Raw genomic sequence first — 22,009 nt, 5'->3', positions numbered from 1 at the left:
TCGGAAAACCAAACGGACTGCCTCTCGAGAGCTGTTTCCGCGAAATGTCCGTTCTCCTAAAAAAGAAGCAACTAACGATATACCATCCGGTCGAATCGATCGCCGAGGAATACTCTTGGTATTGTTTTATCGTCTTTACCCGTTTTTGGTTTCGATTTGGATAATGGGGAATATGGCAATTGCTAACCATGTATTTTCTTGAAGAGACAAAACCCCCACGAATCATCCTCTCGTTACTCTTATCATCTCGAAAGCTCAAGGGCGACGAAAGACGAAAAAGAAGGACGGGTAATGAGTTTGCATAAGGGATTACTAGAAAAGAGGTTCCCAAAAGAACAAAGAAGACAAGAGATATTATGTTCAGAGATTTAGAGAAGAACTTCGTTCTTGGCGGATTTCGAAAGAACTTTCGAAGGCAAAACGATGCAAGACCTGACATGAACTTCCTTCAACACGGCCACATCTTTACCTGTGATCAGATGAAAAGAGCGAAAGAAGTGGGGCAGTCAGTGACAATTCCAAAGAAGGAAAAAAAAAAAAGGAATGGTCTTTTCTTACCGAGGATGGCGATAGATTGTTTGTCATCGACGAGTGGAGCACCTTCAACTCGAGACCAAGGACCGAGTTTGCAATCTTCTCCAATGATCGAGTACAACACGCACGCGTTTTTCTGAATTTTTTGAATCGAATTCTCGGGGAATCAGCCACGAGGTGACAAGAGAGGGGGGAAAAAAAAGAGAGAAGGATGGTTGCTCACGTCGAGGACAGTGTTGTCCAACACGATACTCTCCTTGACTCGACATCCCGAACCAATCTTGACCCCTTGTCCAATCGAGACATTGGGTCCAATCTTGGCCGAAGGGTCGACTTGCGCATCTTCGTGAATGAAACAAGGTTCGACAATCTCGGGACCTTTCTTGCTCGCCGAGTACTCGGATCTCGATTTGGCCAAGATTGTAGGTGAACGACGACGCAAGAGGGAAGGGTTGGTAGTTTTGTACGAAGAGAGGATCAAAGCGTTTGCTGGGATCGCGGATGCGGCACTCTTGATTTGGACCCAGGCGAGGTTCGTGTCGTTGTAGACATACAGTTTCTTCGAAGCTGCCAACGGGGCGAGTACGTCTTGCTCCAATCGCAATTGTTCGTCAGTCTCTTCGGCATCGTACTCGCTGTATTTCCCCCGCAAGATCGTAGTCAGAAACATGTAACAGCAGAGAGAAAAGGAAAGAGGCTGACATGACCCGGTTCGATTTCGTGTCCATGGCTTCCCGAATCGATCCAAACAACATGGCCGAATCGAACAAGTACAATCCACCATTGACGGTCTGCGAGATGAACTCGTCGGGTTTCTCGACATAGTGACGCGCCTGCGCGGTTTCAGGGTCTACGACGATACATCCAAACTTGGTCGCTTGGTCTTTCGGAACCTGAACGGCGATAAAATGAAAGAGAGTTCAAAGGAAAAAACATGGTCAGGTTGGTGCGCAATTTCTCTCAGAAGAGAAACGGGTGAAAGCAAGGGAAAGAAAAAACTGACGTTGACTCCCAGTACGGTTCCAACGCCTCGGTGACTCGCGTGGAATTTTTGCAGTTTCTCGAGCGGGTAGTTGCACACAATGTCTGCGTGTAGGACAAACAATTGATCCGGGTTGCCCTTGAGGAGGACGTCTCGGTAGTGGTACAATCCACTGTAGACAACCGGCGGAGACGAAGGACGTCAGCATGGAGCATGAAACCAAAGAGAGAGAGAGAAAGAGAGAGGAATGTACCCGGCAGTTCCAAGGGCCTGGAATTCGCGCAAGTACTTGATACTCAAGTTCGGGAAGTCTTTCGACGCCTCCTTGACAAACGGGTTGATGACGGCTTCATCGTCTGTGACGAGCAAAGACGAGAAAAGGATGGGGGTCAGGTCGATTGGCAAATTGAGAGGGGTTTCTGAACTTTTCTTGGAGATTGAGACTGACAAAATCCAATGAGGTACACTTCGTTCAAACCCTCGAGACTGTTACAATCCTCGCGGTGGTCAGGTCAAAGATTGCGAGCGATAGAGAGAGAGAGAGAGAGAGAAAGGGAACGAACTGAGAGAGTGCGACGAGACTGTGCCAGATGATGGGTCGACCTCCGACACTGAACAGAGGTTTCGGAACGTCGAGGGACAAGGGACGGAATCGAGTACCTAACAATAACGAGCCCGGGGGGGTTCAGTGTCGAAGAAAAGGAATCGCTGCCAAACTCCCGATCGGATCGCATCCTCCTCGCTCGCTCGACGATGGCGAATCACCATATTACGACGGATACTTCGAGTCCGTCGCCCATTGAGAGAAAGAACCGTGTGATTCGGGTTGCGAGAGGAACGGTACGAGATTGGAGTCGCGCGATGACGGAAGTCGTGTTCGATGTTGATTGACCACGATACGAGGGACCCGAGAGACCTCACCTTTCGAAGGTCCACCGATCAAGATGATTGCTTTCGAAGAACTCATCGTTTGTTCTTTCGAGTGGTGCAGAGCAGAAGAGTGAGAGGAGAGGGGGGAATGGCTTGAAAAGGGGCGCAGGCCCAAATTCGACCGCGCATCTCGCAGCTCCACGTTCTGGTGCATCCGCGGACTTGGGTGGCTCCTTTCTTCTTTTTTCCCTCGCATGACGCCCCATTTGTTCTGCTGTCTTACTGTACTGCATGGTCGGACTGTCGCAGACCGTTTTCCATTATGATAGGGTCATCTTTATGCAACTGTATTGGCGACTGTGCAGCTAACTGTAGAGTACTGTAATCCTATGATAGACCACTGCGAGTCCAGGCCTCTCACGTACGTCTCTTGTTGGGACTCTGTCAAAATGAAGAAATGACCCCAAGATGCAAAATGTGTTTACAGAACGAAATGCTAAAAAAAATAAACCAAATAATGTTTCCAAATAGTTCCTGGTGATTCCATTCCCATTCAAGTAAGTATAAAAAAAAGAACAATAAAAACAGTGATGAGAAACCACGATTGATGGAAAGTATGTCTAACAAAGGACAAAACTTTCTCAAAAAGGGTGATGCTTGATGAATAGATGAAAGGACGGCAAGTCGTCAAGAAGGATGGTGGAGTTCGTGAAAAAGATTTCCAAAAAGATCCGAAAGAAATCAGGGCAGGAGAGGAGGAGAGGAAACGAGCAAAACGCTACGAGTCGTTATAATCGACGAGCGAATAGTGCTGCTGAAGGTCGAAAGAGGGAGGAAGAGAGAAAGAGAGACGAGGCGAGAGGTGACGATGCTTTTTTAGTTGGCAACGCACGACTCGTTGTCAGCCGACCAGGTGAAGCCCTCGGCGCACGACCTGTGATGACGATCGAGTCAGTCATCATGAGTTTCAATGGTTGGGTGTCAATGAAAAAAGCGTACCAGATCTCGCAGGTTCCGGCAACGCAAGCGACCGATCCAGCACCCTCGATCTGGGTGCAGTCGACACCTCCGGCACCAGCGCAGGCACCGCACTGCTCAATGTTCGAGGTCGTGTCGACGCACTCGAAGCCACCCTCGACCGAGCAGGCCTCGTGGGAAGCAGGGCAGACGTTGCGCTTGGCAACGTTGCGACGCTCACGAGCGCGACCCGAAGGAACAGCAGCGAGGGCGCAGGTGAGGGTAGACTTGTCGCAGGTCAAAGCTTGTCCAGTCGAGGTTTGGGTGCACTTGAACTCGGGGTCCGAAGAGCAGTCGGCACCAACGGTGGTGGCGTGCGTGTCGCACATGCCGTTGCCGAACGAGCAGTAGCCCGAAGAGCAGAACTGGTTGAAGATGGCGTAGTTTTGAGCATCGGTGAAAGTGGTCGAACCCTGGGTCGCGTCTTGGCAGAACGCTCCGAGACCTCCGCACGTGTCCGAGGCGGTGGTGGCGAATTCACCCGAAAGGCAGTAGAGGAATCCAGAGCAGTTCGAGTCGGTCGAGGCGCAACCTTGGGTGAAACCACCCTGGCAGACACCGTCAACGCAGACACCGTTGTCGCAGTTGGCCGAGGTCGAGCAGGCTGCGCAAAGATGCCAAAAAAATGTGATGAGTCACGGTATTTGCCCAGGCTGAGCCGACGCGAATGACTTACTGGCACCGGCGATACCGCAGAAGTAGGCACCAGTCTCGATCTCCTTGGTGCAGACGGGGTCGGTGGGGGTGGTGCGGTCACCTTGGTTGCCTGTTGAATCAACATCTCACGCGTCAGTCACCTATTCCTTCTCAAACGAAATGTATTCAAAGTAGCGTGTGTGTAACGTACCAGTGTCGTCGTTGTCAGCACCGGGGTTCACGAGGCGGTCGGGTGCGCACTGGGTCGAGTCTACGAACAGAACCGAACGAGCCCGTTAGTCTCGAGTTTTTTCTCTTCGCTCGTATATCGCGAGTTGACGCGTTTCGCTTGGATTCATGACTTACCAGGGGAGAAGGTGCCGTCGCCGTTGACGACTGTACAGGAGCGACACGCGCACGAAGCGGGACAAGACGGTCAGCACATTGTAAATCGAGATCGGACGCGTCTCGCGCTGCCACGAGGACGACATCCGGCATAAATAGTGAAGCGCCAGGTGCACGTACTGGTGCAGGGGAAACGACCGTAACCCTTCTGGGCAGCGACGAGACCGGCGAGGGAGAAGAGGGTGGCAGCAGCGAGGACAGATCGGACCATCTTGAAGAATATAGGGGTTTGGGGTTTTGGCGAAAGAGTGACTGGAGGTGAGGACGCGAAAAAGAGAAACTGATCAAGAGGTCCGGGACGGAGGAAGAGGTGACGAGAGAAGAGAGGGAAGGAAGAGAAGCGAGTACTTTTTTCTTTCGGTCAACTAGAACAGAAGCGCGCGCGCGCGACCGGGTTTGTTTTGTTTTTGTTTGTTTATGTCTCAGCGAGATGGAAGATTGCTGCGGCGATCGGGAATCGCTTCCGCACTCGAGATTCGCATCCCCGCTGGGCCGGTCGACCGCTTAAATTGTCTCGACGAGAGCCAGGCACTGCATTCCTGCTGGTGACCAGCTCGCGGCGGAGGTTGAACGATCTTCGACGCGTTCTTGGACCCTTCGCAGCGGTTGTTCCAACTCGCAAACAGGATTTTCGTGACTGTGAGGACGCTGTGCCCGCGGGCCGCCGGGACCGCCGCTCGGAGAGGTGCTTGCTCTGTGACATCCGAGCTCGGATCTGCACGCCTACGCGTCTCCTAATGTCCCGAGGGTTATCCCAGCCGCGCGTTACGAACTATGACAAGACAATTGAGCTCACACACACGTTGCACAACGCGACCGAGATGAGACGGTTATCAATTTGAGAAGGGTGATCCGTCACAAAGCTTATCGCGAGGGTGTATCGGGCGATGCGAGTTCACCAGTCTCTCTTCACATGTAGACTAGCTCCAGCTATGTACGTAGCCGTAGTCCAAAGTGACGCGTCCGTCCTTCGGAAGTTCCTTCATTTCTCTTCCATCGTTCTCAACCTCAATCGTCTCTCAATGCACTTTGACCAGATTGCTTGTCGGCGCCTAATCTCTTGGTAAATATGTACTGTTTCCTCGATCCATCCACAGCATCTCGCGGTCAAACAAGTTTTTTGGATTGCACGTGTGAGAGGACATGGCATCGTCCCGCGTGGAGAGAAGAGGGATAAAAAAGAGTTTGAACACACGAGAAGAAGCCAACGCGGCACAGCTGTGATACGGGAAGAAGCTTTCTCCGTAGTAGTTCCGATCCATATCATAGCAAGTGCTCAAAAACGCGTAATCCACGATTGAAATAGTAAAATCCCCGCGTGGGTTGGACGAGGCGGGGGAACGGGCTCTGCGTCGCGCCGATGTGACAGGCTACCAAAAAGTGTCGTTCGATAAAGAAGGATGAGCAAGCCAGGTGGAGCTGCAGTCCGTCTCTGGACAAGCGAGTGGAGCGGTCCAAGTGAACGTGTCTGTGCGCGTCTTTTTTTTTCCTGTGGGGTTGGCGGAACGACGCGTCTGAAAAGTTCCGCTTAACCGTCTCTCTGGAATTCCGTCTCGTCCGAACAGTCGAGAACGTGCACAAACGCTGGCTCTGCCTGTCCTTCGCGCTTCGGACTTACGGCCGGATGCAATAACGCGCTTCACCCGCTGCTTGGAAGATGTCCGTTTACCTCTTCGTCGTCTAGTCTCGCAGGCAAGCTCAGTCTGGCTGCTTGCTTCGAAAATCTTGTCCAGTTTCAGAGGAACGTGCTTACCAAGTACTGAGCCTGGCCAGTCTATACGCATCCGCTCTGAGGGACGCGTCGCTGCCACCATATCTTACTGTACCAGCGTGGTTGCGGTCTGGGCTCCAAGAGATTACAGTACGACGATTTGTAACGCATCCGTGGCTTCCTCCGAGGCTCCAGCTACGAGGGTTTCGAAGAAAAGCCATATGGAACTCCGAGCTCGGGGGTAGACCGTCGTGCCGGGACCGCATGTCCCCATTTCGGATCAGAGACGGACAGCAGCCCGGGATGTATAATACTGTTTTTTGAGCAACGAGAACGCAAGATATTGATCGGAACCTGCCGAGGTAATGTCAGATCGCCAAGCCCTGTAGATTCCAAATTCCAATGCAATGTGCGCAGATGCGCAGAGCGTATCGTCTACTGTACTGTGCACGAACTAGTCGCAACGGCGGACGGCAAGAGCCATTCGCAAGCCGATGAGCGAGGTTCCGAGTCTGAAACGAGGCTCGTATACCTCTAGCGAATCGAGAAAGACAGCTCGTCTCGTTATACCCCCGGCAACGTTTCCCGTACAGCATAGCGATCTAACGAACACCCGATGCATGACTTTAGGCCAAACACGTAGTTGCGACCAAACTCGTGAGAGATAGCGATAGACTACGGCAACCGAGTGCGTATGGGCGAAACGCCAGGCAGACAAGCATAGTAGAAACTGGCAACAATCTGTCGGAACATGCGAGCGGCTCAGGCAAGTGTGACGTCGGAGGAACCGAGTTTGAAGAGGCGGTGTTCGGTGTCAGGTGAGGGCGAGTGGCGAGGAGACACTGGTCGATGCCGAGACTGTCTGGAGACGAATCGCAAAGATTTTGTGCAGTGGTCGCCAAGGTGATCAAAGACCAGCGTGGAGTGGCAACGGGAGACGATGTCGTACTTGCATCTCGTAACTTCGTCACTCACGCTCTCACCGTACCAACCATGTCTGGCGAGTTGCATCGACCACCTTGAGAGCAATGACTGTTCAAGGCTGACAACTCTAGCCATTGCGAATGTGCAGATCACGAAGAGCAGTTGACGCAGATCGTTTCCGTCACCGGTTGCACTCGCGACCAAGCCCAGTTCTACCTCGATTCAGCCAACGGCGATGTCTCTGTACGTCCAAAAGCCAGTGACTTTGTGTGCTCCACGTCACGACTGAATTCGTCGTCTTGTAGATGGCAGTCGCGACTTACTACGAGAATGCCGGGCAAGAGGCTCAACACCACTCGGCTGAAGTACCGACCACCCATGCGTCTGAACCATCCCAGTCATCTGCCCGCCCCGAACCGCAAACGCAGCGAGTGGGAGGTGGACAGACTCTGAGTGGTGCACCTGCCGAACCTCTCCCGGCTGGATGGGGTTCGGGCTCATCGAGGTAGGTCCCCTCGTTTCCTCACTAACGCTCGCACAAGACGATTTCCAAACCTGACTTGTCGATCCCACCAGTTCGAACAATTCTCGCCCTCAATCGAGAACCCGGAACCCAATGCGATCGAACGCAGGACCTCGGATCACCGGGTTCAGAGATCTTGCGTCTTCTTCAGCTGGACCTACTCCTTCTGGAGGAGACAGTGACGACGACGAATCGAGAGACCCTACAAACTTTTACACGGGTGGAGCGAAATCGTGAGTTTTACTCTCGTTTCGCTTTGTCAACGCGCAAGACGTGCTGATAACCGATGGGAGAATCTTGGAAGAGGCTTGTCGGTAGAGAACCCAGATGAGCAACGTCGTTCCGGAGGTGCGCATGGTGACATGATCAAGAACATTCTGCAACAAGCGAAAGAGTTCGCCCATTCCTCTTCTCATCTTCCTAGTCCTGTCTCTCATGATCTTGCACACTTATCAGAGGAGCTAGTCGAGCTTTGGGAGGCTTTGGTGGAGGGGCAGCCGCTTCGACCTCGTCAAGCTCTTCTGCATTCACAGGCAACGGTCAGCAATTTTTCTAATGGTTTCTTCTCGTTGAAAGAGACGGTCGAACTCAAAACATTGGCTTCGAGCATACTACAGCGCATACGCTCGGATCGGACGAGACTCCATCATCCTTCATTCCCGATCCTTCGAAAGACACTGAGGAGGACGAGGAACCCCAAGACGAAGAGGAGGAGGAAGTCGTGACTCGCAATTTGACGTTCTGGCAAGACGGGTTCTCGGTGGAAGATGGTGATCTCCTCAAATACGAAGAGAACCAAGAGTTGCTCGCGGCGATTCAATCCGGGTTAGCTCTTTTCCTGATGAGAGGACACGCTTGATCCCATGGACTAACCCAGGAGTTTGACTCTATGAAATCAGCCGGGCTCCATTGTCATTGTTGAAAGTTCGACATGATCAACCTGTCGAATTGAGGATCGCAAAGAGGATGAACGAAAAATGGGTTCGTCAACCTCCACCTCCTGCTGGACCGTTCTCGGGTTCTGGGAACCGTTTGGGATCAGTTTCTCCGTACCCTTCGTCTGCTGCCCCTTCTGCTGCTGCTTCAATGCCTGGTTCTTTCACCTCGGGTTATACCTCCTCGACCACTTCAGGAGCAACCAGGACCCCATCGACGACGACGACGAGTGCGAATTCGAACCAAGGAGGCAGTTTCGAAGTCGATCGAACTCAACCGACTACACAGGTTCAAATCCGACTTCGAGATGGAGAACGGATGGTCGCGACGTTCAACCACTCTCACACGGTCGGTGACATTCGTCGATACATCAACGCGTAAGTCTATCCTTTTTGCACTCGATTCGATCCGGACAAAGCCTTTTTACTGAAATTGGGAGTTTTTGAAAAACAGGTCGAGACCTGGTCAAAGTGAGAGTCGATACGCGTTGCAAACTACGTTCCCGACGAAAGATTTGCAAGATGATACCGTCACGATCAAGGAAGCTGGATTGCTTGGAAGTGTCGTAGTACAAAGGGCTTTGTAAAGGAAAAAACGCCCATTCATCTGTGTTCTTTTTGCAAACTTTGGAAGGACATGATGTGATCATTGCTCTATTGTAGCTCTCGCGAGACCTGGGAGAAAGGTGCCTCAGAGCCGGAGAACTGCGGAAGGGAATTTTAGAGATGACTTGGGAGTATCGTCTTCGTCCCGAAGACCAATCTTGTCGATTCAATTGCACACTTGCTTGGGAGAACCAAGGAGAACGAGCGTTTAGCAAGCGGAATCATCGGATGGTCGGAGACTGGATTCGAAGCTCGCAAGGTGGCCACCAGCCGCTCTGAACTGAACTGGACGAGTCAAGGGATGCCACTGTATAGTAGTACGCACGACCGTGAGAAGTGCAAGCCAAACTGTCAGAGATGTCATCACGAGAGCTGCGAAGTTCTTCCAAAACCAAAACGCGCGCGCGTGTCGCCGGAAGCTGATCTCGCGATCTTTCAAGTCTCGCTCGACTCAAAGACCATGTCTGAACCGTTGAGATCGAGGCGGGCTCCTCCAATCGATCCTACCGCATCGCCATCGATTGGTTCGACGGGGTCGTATGCTCCCGCTCCCGCTCCACCTCACGTTACCACAGACACCTCCACGTCACGATTCGGGTTCGCATCTACCGACAAACCAACGTTGACCAACCGATCGTCGAAACCTGAACGAGCGATCCCCGAGTCGAAACGGATACGGACGAAATGGGACAAGTTGGGCGGAGGGTTGAACTTGCAGCCAGGCGAGACCCGCGTCATCACTGGCCTCGTCATGCTCGGCGCCGTCGTGAGATACTGGAAGATTGGGAGGCCGTCGAGCGTCGTGTGAGCGATCCTCCGTTCCTCACTGCGCGTTCTCGCGCTCAGGAGGCTGTGCAATCCGCGCTGACAACCCTCTTGACAGCTTTGACGAAGTGCATTTTGGAGGGTGAGTTCTGTACAGGTTACTATGCGCAAGTGCAAGGGAGCTGACTGCCTCTGCCGAGAAACAGCTTTGCCAACAAGTACGGTTCGTGCTGGGCGGTTCTCCCAAGGTTCGATTGCTGATTTTGCGCGCGTGTTTCGCAGGTACATACAATCGAGGTTCTTCATGGACGTGCATCCTCCACTCGCGAAACTGTTGATCACGCTCGTCGCGTGGCTGTTTGGGTTCGAAGGCGGTCAATTCGACTTTAAAGACATTGGTCGCGAGTATGGTCCTGAACACGTACCGTACATCGCCATGCGACTCTTGCCCGCCACCCTCGGCCTCGCCCTGGTACCCCTCACCTATTTGACTCTGCGCGCGCTCCAGCTCAAGCCGGCCACCGCCCTCCTCGGTTCAATTTTTGTCCTGTTCGAGAACGGACTCATCACTCAATCGCGCTTCATCCTCCTCGATTCACCCCTCATCTTTTTCACCGCCCTGTCCGTCTTTTTCTGGATCGGTTTCTCGAACGAGAACGATTTGACCCGCGACAAGAAGGGGACGATCGGACCGTTCAGTCGACGGTGGTGGACCTGGTTGACCCTGACCGGTCTCGCACTCGGCGCCGTCGTCAGTTGCAAATGGGTTGGACTGTTCACGATCGCGACGGTCGGAGTCTTCACGATCGTACAACTGTGGCTCCTGCTCGGTGATTTGCGCGTCCCGATCCCGTTGCTCGTGCGACACTTTGTCGCGAGGGCAATCTGTCTCATCGTTGTACCCGCCTTGTTCTACTTGAGCATGTTTGCGATCCATTTCGCGATCCTGAGCAACAGTGGAGAAGGGGATGGGTTCATGTCGAGCGAGTTTCAACATACTCTGCAAGGGCACGGCATGGATGATACTTTCGCAGGTAACGGAACCTTTCTCGTCTCTCATTGCGGCCTATTTCATACGAGCTCATGAGAGGCTGTTCTCTTCCAGACGTCATGGTTGGATCCAAGATTACGCTCCGACACTTGCACACGCAGGGAGGCTACCTGCACTCGCACGCTTCGGTCTATCCTACTGGATCCAAACGTCAGTACAACCTCTCTCTTGATACTTCTTTCGACACGCAATGGATAACATAACACCGTGAGCTACGCAGAACAACAAGTGACTCTGTACCCTCACCGAGACGACAACAACATTTGGCTCTTGCTCAACTCGACCAAGAACCCAGACGTTCCCGATCCCGAACACCACGCTCCTGCAACTCCAGTTCTCGACCGCGCGATCATCGTGCTTCACCATGTCTCGACTCAGAAGAAACTGCACTCTCACGACATTCGAGCTCCAGTGACTGAAGTCGATTACCAGAACGAAGTTTCGGCGTACGGGTTCGATGGGTTCGAAGGCGACGCGAACGACCATTTCCAGATCGAGATTGATCAGTCTGAATCTCATGGTTCGCTCGCGAAGAAACAAGTTCAAACGTTGCGGTCGAGGTTCAGGTTGAGACACGTCTTGACTGGGTGCTACCTGTTCAGTCACAAAGTCAAACTCCCCGATTGGGGATTCGAACAGCAAGAAGTCACGTGCAACAAGAACCCGAGCAAGGAGAACGCCATTTGGTTCATCGAGACAAACACTCATCCTATGCGTCAGTTTTTACTTCTACCTCTAGGGTCATTGCTTGGACAATCCAGCGAAATCCTGGCAGCTGATGCGTTTCTGTAACAGTCCCGGACAACGCACGCAAGGTCAACTATCGTCGACCCGGTTTCCTCGCCAAATTCCTCGAACTTCAAGCAGTCATGTGGAGAACGAATCAAGGTTTGACGGATCGTCATGCTTACGATTCGCGTCCGCACTCGTGGCCTCTCTTGCTACGAGGGATCAACTTGTACGTTTGCAAAATACTCCTTTCTCCTCTGTTTTGCTGCTTATCCCTGGGGCTCACGAAAACTGTGCAACTTAGTTGGGTCAAGGATCACCGTCAGATCTATTTGATCGGGAACCCGTTCGTGTGGGCCTTGTCAACTTTTGCCGTCTTGGCCTATGCCGGAGTTCGAGCACTCCTCATCCTGCGAGCGCAACGAGGTTACAAAGATTTCGCACATTGTCAGCATCATTTTTCCCTCATTTTCCCTTGTCCACCACTATTGGAGACTTGACTGAAACTATGATCTCTCCTATGCAGCTCAAGTCGTGTTCTATGATCGAGTGTGCACGTTCCTAGCGTTGGGATGGTTCCTCCACTATTTCCCCTTCTTCATCATGCAGCGTCAACTGTTCCTGCACCACTACTTCCCCGCGTTGTATTTCGCTCTCCTCCTGACCGCCGTCGCGTTCGACCTGTTGACTTCGATGTTGAGACCGAGGGTCCGGTTACAACTTGCCGTCGTGTTGATCCTGGGTGCCGTAGGAGCGTGGTACTACCTCAGTCCATTGACGTATGCGGGAGTGTGGACGAGGGGTCAATGTGAACAGGCGAAACGGTGGGGCAAGAATTGGGATTTCTCTTGTGCCGACTTTCACATCAAGGTCAGTCTTTCCTCTCTTTTGAGTTCCTTCACTTTCCAAATAGATCAACTGATGGATCTGTATTGCGGAAAACAAACAGAAATCGGATTACTACCCTACTCTTGACAAACCTCACACGACGACGACAACTACTACGAATGGGGTCAACAATGCGAATGAACCTCCTCCAGTTCAAGCTTCAACGTCTCTCGCACAAGCAGGGGTTCAACCTGGAAGACCCGCGTTCGAAGTGGAAGAGAAAGCTCCCGTTTCATCTTTGATTCCAGAAGATCCATCTCGATTGAGAGTCGATCTCGACGACGACGACGACCTTTCGAACCTCGAGGAACTTTCAAACCAAGACCATGATGCACGAGAAGCTGAATCGGCTCATACGACCGAGATTGCTAGAGATGGAGAACAGTTTGAGAAGGAACGTGAACGGGAACTTGATCCAGGATTGGGAGTCGCCGTACCGGTTGCAGCAGAAGGGACGAGTACGTTACCGATCCCACCGATCGAGAAGAAGAAGGATCAAGATACTCGTCAAGAAGATGAAGAATCTCAAGTCAAACACGTTCGGGAACAAGGACATCACGACGAGGAAGAACAGAAAACAGGTCGTCAAGAAGAAGAAGAAGAGGAAGCCGAGATTGATCTTGGAGAACCGATCGAGGAGGAAGGATGGGAGGAAGACCACTGAGAGAAAGATCAAACAAGGCATTCTTTTGTTTTTCGTTGATTGCTACTTCTGGACTTACTTTTGATTCTCTCTCGAGTCTAGTCGTTCCTGTCATCCCAATCGTAGAAAACTTGAAAGAAGACCGTACTATATCTGAGAGTCTCTTCTGTGGGTTGTACCAGGATAGGATTGTACACTCGAGACTAGCCCAGAACGAATAGCGAACAATCAATGAGACAAAGGCTAATCGATGTAAGAAATTCGCGGACAAAAACCTTTGAGCAAAGATGGCAACGTCGAGAGTTACAGTACAACACACGAGAGAAAACAAGGAAAATTCTAAATGAAGAGACAATCAATGCTAGTTGAACAGGAGAGAGAGAGGAACAATAGGGGTAGGTTGGACCCCCAGAAAACGAGGAAAGAGTGTCCAAGGGTTCATTCGGGGAGGGAAGGAATAATCGGTAAAGGTTTCCCACCCAACAATCCTAGAGTGTGAAGGGAAGTGGTATTGTCGGTTTCAGGTGGTACCATCAGATGATCTAAAGAAAATCGTACACCACCCAAAAAGATTCAGCATTTTTGTGAAGAGGTTGAAACAAAAAGGGAATTTGGAGGAGAGAAAGAGGAAACGGGAAAGAGAGAGAAAGGAACGTACAGATGTTCATACTGAGGCTCAAGATCATCACCAGGAACCCCCATAACAACAACAACCATGCCAACACCCTCAATTTCCGATCTTTCGGATCATCACTGTGTTTAAACAGACTCAGAACTATGACCCAACACGAGTTGAAATCAGTTTTCATTTTGCGCACTCGAGAGACGATCTCGAATGGAAAGTCCAGCACAGGATCAAGAGAGAGGAACTTACAGAATATACTGGGTAGGATGAAAGAAATGGTAGTAGATCCAGTCGCCCCCACGAATCCAAGGACAGTTTCAAGACTACTGACAAACATGGCAATCACGAACGTCGAGAACAAGATGACTGAACTTTCGACAATGAACCTCGTCAATGGGATCTCAGTTTCTTGTGATTGTGATTCCGTAGAGAGGATCGTTGAACTATCTTCTTCTTCTTCTTCTGATTGTTCTTGTTCAGTTTCAGAATCTGAACCATCTCGGAATCGATTCGAGTTCTTGTTTGTATTTCGAGTCTTGCGAGTTGAACGAGTAGTAGTAGTGGTAGTGGTAGGACGAGTTGGGAACAAGAGTTTGTCGAGAGATGCTCGACAAGGATGGAGTTGAAGAGGATACGAGAACAAGACGAGGATGACGATCCCAGATTGACAAATTGATACCGCGGTCGAGTGTGGATACATTCTAAAATGAAAAAAATGTGTAGGGCGATTTTCTTTAAGCAAAAAAAGAAAGCAAGAAAAAAGGGGAAGAAAAGAAAACTCACTCGATCAAGTTGCCACCGACTTTGGAACCAAACGCCAAGTATCCCAAGATGCCCAATACTTCGTAAATCGCAGCTGCAGAACCTATCGAAGTTCCAATCACGAGGTCGAGTTGAGGTTGACTGTTGTCTTTCAACTCGTTGAACCTAGATATGGATATCGAATCATGTTCAAGTCTCTTTTGTCAGATTGTTGGGGTCAAAGGAATTCGGAATAAAGAGCTCGAGATGAGTTTCAACATACACTGCAAAGATGTTTTGAGCGCAAGTGAAAGCTGAAAAAGAAACAAGAGAATCGTGAATCAGTGAGCGGTTAAACTGAAAGGTGGGTAACCGATTACGAACCAAAGATTTGAACGGGTAAACTTTGAATGAACGAAGGTTCGAATCTGAACAGTTCGACCGTTCCACGAGGTGGCAACTCTGAAGAATCCAAAAACGTGTAGTACAACACGATAAAGACCTGAATCAGCAGCCTTTGTCAGCTCTTCTTACAAATGCAGGAAGAAGGGAAAGAAGAGAAAAAGCCAAGACGAACGAGGTATGCGATCGCGCAGAGGGCAATGTAAGAAGTGACTTTGAGAGAATCGAGTCGACGCAGGAACGCGAGTGGACACAACAAGGTCATGGAAGCCAAGATCCATACCCTGCGATCCAACCAGATCGTGTTGGGATCCATCATTGGATCAAATGACTTGACGACCTGAGAAAAGAAGAAATTAGCTCAGTGCGAGTTGACGAGAGAAACAGAGAAAAAGGAGGATATTTACTTTGGGCATCAACCCTCCAATGACGATCAAGTAACTGATTGAAACTCCGAAACATTTCAACGCGACGGCACCATCGAACAACCGAGTCAAGCCAGGAAAGGTCAATTGGGACAGGGACGAGAACGAGGCGGAACGGTGTGGTGCGAGTTGAGCGGAACGGGTCAAGAGGTACAATCCGAAATACGCCGTCGTCGCGCACAGGAGGACCATGATCGAACCTGGGATCAACCCTTCTCCCGAGAACGCATGAGCCATCGCAAGTGCACCCGTTCCAATGATGGTGTCTAGAGGAGACCCCGTTGAGCAAACCAAAGAAAGGAGAGAGAGTGGAGGGTCACTCAACTGGCTAGGTTTGCGATACAGGACAAGACGGTAGCTTGACCTTGTCGGAGTGCAGGTTTGCCTCCATCCTCGTCAGGCAGGTCGTGCGCAGGAGTCGAGGTCGAGGACGGTTCAAGCGAAGCCGAAGAGCCGAGTAACGGAGTACGGTCCTCGATCGAGGTTCGCGTGGGAGTCGAAGGCATGCAGAACACCCAAACCTGCGTGTACTCGTCGTGACGCGCAGGGGAAACGAGTCGGAAGGATGAAACGGAGCACGCGGCGCGACGGAATCAACCTTGGCCCCCGTCTCACTCGACTCTCTTCTCTAGAGCCCTGATGGCTGTGAGTAGTCTTCGTATATGAACAAGAACCAGGACTGATTCCCTGGAGGGCAGGATGATCGATTCAGTTTCATCCATCAACCTTACGCGCTCGACGTAGCCGGTCTCGACTCGTCCGTGGATGACTCGGAATCGTGGCAACTCCCTCTCGATGGTCAGCCTCGCAAACACCATTCCTCTCAAACCCGCGAATCGACATTCTGATGTTTTCTTCGGCAACAGACATTCACGTCCCGGATCACTTGCTGCCACCCTTCCAGGACGAAGACGACGAGAGTGAGTGCAAACCTTCTGTAATACGCAGGAGAGGGAAGAGCTCAAACAAGAAGTGGTGTCCATTTGTTGTTGCCAGCCCTGTTGCCTTCACAAACTCATCCTTCGTACCCGTACGGGAACCCTTACCGATTCACCTCGACTTCACTTCTCCACTCGACCAGTACTCGTTCATCTTCAGATCGACCCACAACCACCGGGAATCCACACTCTACCACAACGGGTTCCAAGACGCACGGTCCCAACTTGTCGACTCGATTATCCACATTTGAACTAGGACACTTGTACAGTCTGACCAGGTTTGGACTAGGTTCGGAGCGAGAATGGCAGGAAATGGGGTTACCGGGACTCATGGGACCTTTGACTCGAGCTGAACAAGAGGAAGATTTGGAACAGTTTGAGAAACATGTCATGACGCATGGAGATGCAGGTCCACCTGCAGGTCAGAACGCTGCAGATGACGATGATGATGAAGATGATGAAGAAGATGATGATGATGACCTCGGAGATAGTCTCGACGAAGATGGGAATCGGGCAGAGTGACTGTTTTTTTTTTTTTTTTTTCCTTTTGTTTGCTTGGTAGCTTTACATCATGTTGTTGTACGATTGTATATGGGATATTTCATGCAGCGTATGTACCGATCTCTTGCGAGAGAGATAGAGGAACCTCCACTTGGAAACTATTACGACTCTTCCTCCATCCAACAAACATGAGTGAACCGACTCCGCTATCAGATGCCGAAAAAGTGGACATATACAACTCCTATCCCTATACATTAAATCGCCTGAACAACTGACCAGACTGGGTACTCGAGTTGGAACAGATACGCTTGAAACGCATTGCCAAACTGCAACAACCTCCCACTGCAAACACCACGAGCCAGGCCAGTTCCAGTCCTGCTTCGAGTTCTGCCACTTTGAGTGCGAGTCGAGCGATTCCCGCGGCGAGTGTACCGTCGTCGTCGTCGTCGTTGAACTCGGTTCGTCATCGGTTCCCTTAATGGATCCAATTCGCTCCCCGACTTGCTGATGACGGATCCCGGGAATGATATAGCCCACAGTACCTCGAACGCCTGCACCGGGAACGAAAGTCGAAACAAAGGTTACCCCACCTCTCGCTTCCTCTTCAACTCGTACTCCAACTCCTCATCGTGAACCTGTGTCTTCTCCCGAAACGTTCGAACTTTGGCAACACAACACGATCACGAAAATCCTCAACGTGACTCTCAATGTCGACATGGCTCGTCAATCGAATTGGACCATCGTGTACCTAGACGAAGTCGCAAAAGAACTCGTCCTCGAATCCGAATCCGGGGGTGGTGGTTCGAATCAAATCAGACTCGGAGGAGATCATGTCGATCGATTGATCCTCGCGAGATTGTCCCTCTCGAGAACTCTTAGCTCTGAACAAGAACCCGATCCGATCGAAGCGACCGTCGTTGCGAATCTCCCTCTGAACGAAACCGCGTTCGAATACCTGGGAGCTTGTTGGAAACGAGAACGAACTGAACGTACGAAACTCACGGCACAAACGGTCACCGCGAAACAAGATCCTCAATTCGTGAATCAGAGGATTCAGGTGTTGAATGGCATCAAATCGCTTTTGATCAGTTACTTGGGACTCGTGTTGATCGATCCTACCATGTTTCCTCAAGATCACATCACGTGAGCTCCTTTTTTTTTTTTTTCCATCAAAAACCCGAAAGCGTTTTACTGAAGCGAAACACTCTACTCTAAACAGGTCGAAACCGATCGGATCGTTGGAACTCGAACCCCTGTTGATCCCAAACTCGCAACTCGCACTCTCGAATTCACCTCTCCAACCTTCAGATGCTCCTTCCCTCCTAACCGATTTGGCCCTCCGATTCACTCCGTCAGAAGCGAACGACCACGAATCGGGACTCGACGAAATCTTGGTGCCCCTGTTGCAACGATGGGGTTCAATCTTGTTGGTCAACAAACTCGACATTGCGGGAGGAGGCAACGTTGCCAACTCGTTTGGGATCGGGTGGAGAGACATTGTCCTCGCGGTACAAAGTCTCACGGAATTGAAACCGATCGCCAACATTCTCACGACACTCAAGAATTGGAACCCTCATGTACAAGAGGTTCAAGGACTCGAAGTCAAACCGGAAGAATTCGAGTACCGGGCTTTGTGGGGACCTTGGATTCGTCTGAGTTCTTTCCCAGATGCTGCTGTACGTTACAATTCCAATTCGAGACTCGATTTCTCCCCTTCTTTCTGGCGTTTGCTGACTCTTCTCTACAGACCGAGTTGCCGAGATCGTACTTTCCTGAACCGAGTACTATGGGACATGGCAACATTCAATCGGCTTCAACTTCCCTTCGAGGAACTTTGGCAGGATTACAAGTCAGTTTTCCTTTTTTTTTTTTCTCTCCTCCCTCCCTTACATCCCTGTCTTGTTTCCTCTACTTCGTGTCCTTACTTTCCTTCGCATTCGAAAGACTTTGTTGTTCCGAACAATCTCGAATTTGGTTCGAGCATCTCCTCAAACTCGAGAACACGTCTTGCAGTTCTTCAGTTCAGTCGCATCGTTGAACTCGAAACGATCGGCCATGAGAGTCGATCCCAACACGGTTTCGACAGAAGGGTTCATCGTCAACCTTCACTCGGTCTTGTTGGGATTGTGTGAACCTTTCCTAGATCCTGGATTCACCAAAGTAAAAAAACATCTTCTCTCTTTCCTCCTTTGACAAGGAAAAACTGATCTTTGACATATATTTTTTTGGCTTTTCAAGATTGACAAGATTGATCCATTGTACTACAAGTACTCGAACAAGAGGATCAATGTTGCCGAAGAAACCAAGATCAGTGCTACTCAACAAGAATCGGACGCGTTCTACACTGTTGATCACAAGCCTGACCAACCTCGTACGTGAATCTTCCCTACAGCTGTTCCATCATTCCAAGATCTGACAAAACAACATGGGATTGGCCGGAAAAAAACAAAAAACCCTAGATCCACCTGCACCGAATTTCATTTCCGAAGTGTTTTTCTTGACCGCACAATTCTTACACATTGGACCGATGCATGCGATCAAGGAACACAAAGGGATTTCGGAACAGATCCAACACATGAATCGACAATTGAGGGATATGGAAGCCGACACGAGTTGGAGAGGATCTCCGAACGAGGAACAAACTCTGAAAGGAATCGAGCGATACAAGGTACAGTTATGCCTACCCTGTTCCATGATCATATGGTTCTTCATTGACAAGGAACGAGAAACATTTGGATTCTTCTAGAAAAAGATTGAACAGTGGAAATCGCACTTGTTGTGCTACGAAGTACAACTGTTGGATCCCGATTACTTGTCGAAATGTGTCTCGTACACGAACCTCATGATGAGTTGGTTGGTACGACTCGTCGACCCGAACAAGAAACATCCTCATCAAAAAATTCAGTCAGTCTCTCTCTCACTTTTTTTGTCCTGTAAGGCTCGAGCAAAGTCCAGAGTCTGATCGTTACGATTGATCTACGACAGGTTTCCTCTGCCGAACGAGACTCCCGAGTTGTTCAGGATGCTTCCAGAATTCTTGATTGAAGACATTACCGAATTCCTTTCCTTTACTTCCAAGTACGCTGGTCCCCTCTCTCCACACCTGTGATTCCTCACCCGTCGCTAAGAGATTTCTCCTCCAAAAAAACAGATACGCACCACAGGTTCTGGAAAAGACGCCTCAAGACGAACTCATGACTTTCATGCTCGTATTCCTCTCGACTCCATACATGAAGAACCCGTACCTGAAAGGTCAATTCGTCGAGGTGAGTTTTCGCTTTTTCGCTATCACGTCGTTCCCCACCGCCCAACTAACGCATTGCTATGCTTCCTTAGATCATGTTTTACCTGTCTCGACCAACGTATTCTTCCCCGAGAGGATGTTTGGGAGACGTACTCAACTTTGACGCCCTCGCACTCAAGAACCTCATGCCCTGTCTCGTTCATGCCTACATCGGTACGCTCTTTGCTCCTGTTCTTCCCTTCACAGAGTTGTACAATGCTCAACATACCTGAGGGCACGAATAGAAATCGAGGTGACGGGTTCACACACTCAGTTCTATGACAAGTTCAACATCCGGTACTACATTACTCAGCTGTTCAAGCTTATTTGGGACAATCCGACTCATCGAGAATCGCTCAGACGAGAATCGTTGTCAGTTCTTTTTTTCCTTTGTTGCTTCGTTCTGTTGAGATTTCCTCCCAACTCACTACGTTCGACGACGACGACTGACAGGAACCTCGATCGATACGTGAGGTTTGTCAACCTGCTCATGAACGACACGACCTACTTGATCGACGATGCCCTCTCGCATCTCGAAAAGATTACCGAGATGCAACGCATGATGGACGACGAATCGAGTTGGACTCGATTGCCTGCGAACGAACGACAAGAGAAGGAGAAACAATTGCGACAGTGGGAATCGGCCGTTCGATCCGACCTCGATTTGGGAGTCGAATCGTTGAGGTTGTTGAAACTGTTTTCAAACGAGACGACCGCACCTTTCTTGACTCGAGAAATCGTCGATCGATTGGCCGCCATGCTCGATGCAAACCTCGCAACGCTTGCTGGACCGAAATGTCAAAACCTCAAAGTCAAGAACCCGGAAGCGTACAAATTTCGACCGAAAGAACTCTTGTCGGACGTGTTGACCATCTTTCAACAATTGGGACCCCATGAATCGTTCGTCAATGCCGTTGCGAAGGATGGTAGGAGCTACTCGAAAGATTTGTTCGAACGGGCCACTCGCATCGCGAGAAAAACGGCGATCAAAACTGAAGACGAGATCCAACAACTCGTCAAGCTTGTCACCCGTGTCGAAGAAGTTCGAGCTGCGGAAGCTGAAGACGAAGCCATGGGAGAAGCTCCGGACGAGTTCCTCGGTTCGTTGCGTTTTTCAATCTCTCTTCTCACCTCTTGTGTTCTGACTCGCTTCTTCCTTCAGATCCACTCACGTACGAACTTATGAGAGATCCAGTCATCTTGCCCTCGTCGAAAACGGTGATTGATCGATCGACGATCAAACAACATTTCCTGTCGGACCCAACCGATCCGTTCAACCGTCAACCGCTCAAATGGGAAGACATCGTCGATGCTGTCGAAGTTCGACAACAGATTGAACAGTACCTTGAAGATCGAAAGAACAAGAGACACAACCCTCGACCCTCCTCTGAGCCTCAAGAAACTATGCAACTCGATTGAAAATCATGTTTTTCGATTCCTTGTTTCTTTGCATTCTTCCTTCTAATCCTTTGTCGTTTTTCTTTTGCTTTCGTGACATTTCTTCTGTACTGCCTTGTGAGATCTGCTTCGAACATCAACTACGTTTCTTTCGCAATGAGGTTTTCGATCTCTTGCGGTTGAAGCGCGCTCGGACCAGAGTGTGTAAAGCGCACGGTGCAGTCATTCGAGAGAGAGACAGTTCCGTTACGCCTCGAACCGATTCCGCTTTCACTTTCACTTTCTTTTCAGCTCCAAGGCGAAGAGGTGCTCAACAGTCGAGAATTAGTTCGACGACTAGACATTGCATCGACCGTTTCCCATGCGTTGTAGTCTCATGCATCCGTGTTGTGTCAGTCCAGGCATGAGAGTGTCACAGCAGAACATGTAAGGGTTACATCACTCGCCTTGTGGCAAGGCTGCTTCAGGTCCGAATCC

The 22,009-nt window shown here is 50.4% G+C and overlaps 7 protein-coding genes across 7 annotated transcripts; 4 read left to right on the top strand and 3 right to left on the bottom strand.

The window, feature by feature from the left end:
• Window positions 1-368: 368 nt before the first annotated feature.
• JCM15063_004331 (mannose-1-phosphate guanylyltransferase) lies at window positions 369-2,483 on the bottom strand (the record flags this gene model as incomplete). The annotated part of the gene is made up of 9 exons (XM_076680113.1): window positions 369-469; window positions 559-670; window positions 758-1,169; window positions 1,237-1,427; window positions 1,538-1,688; window positions 1,770-1,872; window positions 1,965-2,002; window positions 2,080-2,176; window positions 2,438-2,483. The coding sequence occupies 9 exons, from the start codon at window positions 2,481-2,483 to the stop codon at window positions 369-371; spliced, it is 1,251 nt and encodes a 416-aa protein (XP_076532746.1).
• A 779-nt stretch (window positions 2,484-3,262) lies between these two features.
• Window positions 3,263-4,655, bottom strand: JCM15063_004330 (uncharacterized protein; the record flags this gene model as incomplete). Its single annotated transcript, XM_076680112.1, has 6 exons — window positions 3,263-3,320; window positions 3,386-4,007; window positions 4,080-4,169; window positions 4,251-4,310; window positions 4,406-4,435; window positions 4,565-4,655. The coding sequence occupies 6 exons, from the start codon at window positions 4,653-4,655 to the stop codon at window positions 3,263-3,265; spliced, it is 951 nt and encodes a 316-aa protein (XP_076532745.1).
• Window positions 4,656-7,095: 2,440 nt separating this feature from the next.
• Window positions 7,096-9,124, top strand: SHP1 (protein phosphatase regulator SHP1; the record flags this gene model as incomplete). Its single annotated transcript, XM_076680111.1, has 9 exons — window positions 7,096-7,150; window positions 7,228-7,322; window positions 7,385-7,584; window positions 7,656-7,835; window positions 7,907-7,996; window positions 8,059-8,141; window positions 8,220-8,427; window positions 8,502-8,915; window positions 8,992-9,124. The coding sequence occupies 9 exons, from the start codon at window positions 7,096-7,098 to the stop codon at window positions 9,122-9,124; spliced, it is 1,458 nt and encodes a 485-aa protein (XP_076532744.1).
• Window positions 9,125-9,603: 479 nt separating this feature from the next.
• Window positions 9,604-13,240, top strand: JCM15063_004328 (uncharacterized protein; the record flags this gene model as incomplete). Its single annotated transcript, XM_076680110.1, has 10 exons — window positions 9,604-9,947; window positions 10,027-10,050; window positions 10,115-10,126; window positions 10,191-10,942; window positions 11,014-11,109; window positions 11,180-11,674; window positions 11,755-11,917; window positions 11,993-12,135; window positions 12,215-12,558; window positions 12,638-13,240. 10 exons carry the CDS (start codon window positions 9,604-9,606, stop codon window positions 13,238-13,240), a joined length of 2,976 nt encoding a protein of 991 aa, XP_076532743.1.
• Window positions 13,241-13,657: 417 nt separating this feature from the next.
• Window positions 13,658-15,918, bottom strand: AVT6 (aspartate/glutamate transporter; the record flags this gene model as incomplete). Its single annotated transcript, XM_076680109.1, has 9 exons — window positions 13,658-13,761; window positions 13,878-13,994; window positions 14,094-14,545; window positions 14,628-14,771; window positions 14,869-14,899; window positions 14,970-15,087; window positions 15,163-15,327; window positions 15,395-15,678; window positions 15,738-15,918. 9 exons carry the CDS (start codon window positions 15,916-15,918, stop codon window positions 13,658-13,660), a joined length of 1,596 nt encoding a protein of 531 aa, XP_076532742.1.
• A 133-nt stretch (window positions 15,919-16,051) lies between these two features.
• JCM15063_004326 (uncharacterized protein) lies at window positions 16,052-16,872 on the top strand (the record flags this gene model as incomplete). The annotated part of the gene is made up of 4 exons (XM_076680108.1): window positions 16,052-16,057; window positions 16,111-16,210; window positions 16,279-16,332; window positions 16,409-16,872. 4 exons carry the CDS (start codon window positions 16,052-16,054, stop codon window positions 16,870-16,872), a joined length of 624 nt encoding a protein of 207 aa, XP_076532741.1.
• Window positions 16,873-17,039: 167 nt separating this feature from the next.
• UFD2 (ubiquitin-ubiquitin ligase UFD2) lies at window positions 17,040-21,553 on the top strand (the record flags this gene model as incomplete). Its single annotated transcript, XM_076680107.1, has 15 exons — window positions 17,040-17,075; window positions 17,154-17,309; window positions 17,384-17,994; window positions 18,071-18,527; window positions 18,599-18,700; window positions 18,796-19,011; window positions 19,090-19,222; window positions 19,311-19,519; window positions 19,598-19,755; window positions 19,837-19,929; window positions 20,003-20,117; window positions 20,188-20,308; window positions 20,380-20,506; window positions 20,588-21,234; window positions 21,297-21,553. The coding sequence occupies 15 exons, from the start codon at window positions 17,040-17,042 to the stop codon at window positions 21,551-21,553; spliced, it is 3,438 nt and encodes a 1,145-aa protein (XP_076532740.1).
• Window positions 21,554-22,009: the final 456 nt, after the last annotated feature.

Source organism: Sporobolomyces koalae, assembly GCF_050403365.1.
Source record: "Sporobolomyces koalae JCM15063 DNA, S_koalae_JCM15063T_v1_ctg32, whole genome shotgun sequence".
Taxonomy (NCBI): domain Eukaryota; kingdom Fungi; phylum Basidiomycota; class Microbotryomycetes; order Sporidiobolales; family Sporidiobolaceae; genus Sporobolomyces; species Sporobolomyces koalae.
Note: the sequence above shows the minus strand (reverse complement) of the source record. Positions and strands in the feature narration are given on the sequence as shown.